Source organism: Austrofundulus limnaeus, unplaced genomic scaffold, assembly GCF_001266775.1.
Source record: "Austrofundulus limnaeus strain Quisiro unplaced genomic scaffold, Austrofundulus_limnaeus-1.0 Scaffold392, whole genome shotgun sequence".
Lineage (NCBI taxonomy): Eukaryota > Metazoa > Chordata > Actinopteri > Cyprinodontiformes > Rivulidae > Austrofundulus > Austrofundulus limnaeus.
The window spans coordinates 113,673-116,588 of record NW_013952794.1 but is presented as its reverse complement, the minus strand read 5'-3'; the positions used below and the strand labels follow the sequence as shown (position 1 = coordinate 116,588).

General features: G+C 39.5%; 1 protein-coding gene across 2 annotated transcripts in view; it reads left to right on the top strand.

Moving 5' to 3' along the window:
- Positions 1–1,825, top strand: part of gk5 (glycerol kinase 5) — a 28,776-nt gene extending 26,951 nt beyond the window's left edge. For both annotated transcript variants that reach the window (XM_014023830.1, XM_014023829.1), the window contains one exon: positions 209–1,825. In XM_014023830.1, coding sequence (XP_013879284.1) covers positions 209–369 — 161 coding nt within the window. In that variant the 3' untranslated portion in view covers positions 370–1,825. The remainder of the gene's footprint in view (positions 1–208) is intronic.
- Positions 1,826–2,916: the final 1,091 nt, after the last annotated feature.

Here is a 2,916-nt window from a genome sequence, read left to right as displayed (position 1 = left end):
ATAAATCACAACCTTAGCGTAAAAAGTGGCGTACGCAAGTTTCTGGGCTCAAATTGTGCGTACGCCAGTTTTATAAATCTGACCCCTGGCACTTTTTGATCTTCATTCTTTCAATTCATTTTTGTAGCAGTGCTCAACATGGCTCCAGATTCTACAATTGTTCCCAGTTTTGCTCGACTGATCTGTTTTCCTCCCACCGTTACTGCAGGTTTCTGGACAACTCATGAAGAGCTGAAGAAGCTGCAGAGCACCGACAAGGTGTTCCTGCCCAAAGGTATTGCCAAGGAGGGGTCCAACCAGGAGTACAACCCAGTCCTCCAGAGGTGGGAGAGAGCTCTGCGGCGCTCCATGAACTGGTACAAACCCTGAGCCACACAAGGGTATTAGGTTCCTCTCAACCTGCAGCTACACGTCCCATCTCTAACTGGTGAATAATGTGAGTCTTTAAGGCAGAAGGTTTGTGTTGATGGAGACATTTACCAGTTAGTGTCTCTGAACTTTACCTCCTCATCAGGTTGAATCCAAGTAACAGAAAAACTGTCTGATCAGAGGTTGGTTTCTGATCTGAAGTCGCTGCTGCTTTTTCTTTTCTTTTCCAGAAAAAAAACATGTTTTCCTTCTTGTCTTCTGGGGGCGCTAATGCCTGGCGTTACACCCTTTTTATTCCTATCCTCACCATAGCAACAGGCCTGAAAGCTAAACGTTAATCTGAGGACAGAGACTACAACTGTTTCCATGAGTCACACATCATCCTTGGTTTGATTTAAAAAAAACAATAACTTGTTTTTTTGTGTGTTCATAACACCTCAGGTTTGGTATTTTAACGCTGATACATCTTTTCTTTGTGAAGGAACAGCTTTGTAATTTAATATGTTTGAATTGTTATGGTTTAATCATATGTGGATCCCTGGATGAATACTTGATTCCTTCTGAAAATTTGAAGCAATTTAATTTCGTACCAGATCATTTCTGTGTATTTTATTACAAAACTCTGTACTGATCATGTTTAAATGTTAAACACTGATTCCACTGTAATCTGTGTTTAAATATAGCCAAATGTTGAGCTTTAATGTCATTACTGTCAGAAATTACTTGGGTTTTTTTCATACACATCTATTTGCAATGAACTGCAAAAGGTATTGCACTAAAATAGTTTTAGGAATAAAATCAGACTCTTTTGAACATGTTACAGTATTTTAGTATTTTTTCATCAGGGATAGAATATTGATTGAACTGGTTAAAACTGCAGAAATGAGACATTCCTACAGGTTTTATTGATTCTGTATCGTTTCTGTTTTACCCGATGTTGATGGCTCTTTGAAAATATCCGTTTGGAGAAACAGTTGTTTTAAAATCCACTTGAGAAGCAGCTTCACTCTGACTATAATAGTTAAACCTGTCCACTTCACAATTGGATCGCTGTTGTTTGTAAAACAGCCAGATATCCAGAATTCCTCAGCAGGTCATGTGATACTCTGTTATTTAAACAGTCACATCATCTTTGTTTTCAGTATTAAAAAGACCTTCCAGACTGAATTAATTACAGGTGTTTTTAGTAGGGCTGCACGAAATAAGAAAAAACTGACATTGCAATTTTTCTAACCCTGCGATATATATCGTGATATGAAAAAATAAGTTCTGCTGCTATCCTGCACTGATCTGRCCTCTTTCTTTCTGCATGTGACAGTATGTTTATGTCTCTATTTGAGTTATTCTTGTTAGTGCTTTTATTGTGCAGGAACCTGAGTACGTTTCCTTCAATCCTCTGCATCTGTCTTCATTTCATCACACTTTTATATTAAAGGTTGCCATTTTTGTTGCAGAAGTTTCACAAAAAAAGCCAAGTTTTATTTATTGTTTTACACAAAGTTGCTTCACAGAAGCAACCCATCAAAATAGCCATAACACGTTTAGTGCCATGACTTATGTTTTAGTCCCCTGATAACACTTTGATTTAATTTGTCTCCTACATTGCAGGACCTGCAGTGTGACTGTTGTGCACACACACATTGGGATGTGTGTGTTCAAATGATGTGTCATGCAGCTCTAGGTTTAAGTAAAAATCACTTCAGACTTATGCTTCAAAACCGTGTCCTGCTGGTTCTGTTAGCTGCTGCCCGTCCAAAGGGTCGCTCGTCATTTTCTGCCTGGAATAAGGACATCCACGATCATAGTTTCCACTTTATAATCCTTTCAAAATAAAAAGCAATGGTAGAAACAGATGCTAGGATACTTTTTGAGGTTTTGCATTAGGGTAAAAAGCACGATTTGGAAGCAGCTTGGTGTGCCACTACCAGGTGTTTGTGTGAAAAAAATTGTAATTAATTATTTTAAAATAAACAGACATGAGAGTCACATCCTAATGCTGCGTTCCAGCTGTCCTCGGAGGTCGTAGTTTCGAGATTCCGAGTTCTACTTTTCAACTGGAATGCCCACTGAAATAGTTTCAAGTCAAGAGGTCAGCACAACCAGACCATACCCAAGCAGCCCGAGCATGCGTTACATCATCATTTCAACATGGCTGCCACGTTGCATGAAACTCTTTACTTTTCGGTTTTTAACAGTTCTACGTTGTTTATTATGATCCCCGCACGCGAAGCGTAAGCGGGAGTCATATTGTTTTCGTACTGTTTTTTTTTTCCAGTGATTTTTGGTCAACCATAGCACAAAAACGGCTGCACCGATCAACATGAAATTTGGCAGGACTATAGAAGAGTCTGACCTGCACTGCACCAGCCAACAGTTTTACGATAGACCCCATATTTGAGGAGGGGGCTCCTTTCAAAGGGGGGTGTCAGGACATGCAAAAAATGCTTACAACTCAGAAACTATTCAACATAGGAGCTTCAGATTTCTTTTTTTGTTTAGCTCTGATGAAGCTCTATCCATCAGGCCTACCAATGAGTCGTCCCCCCC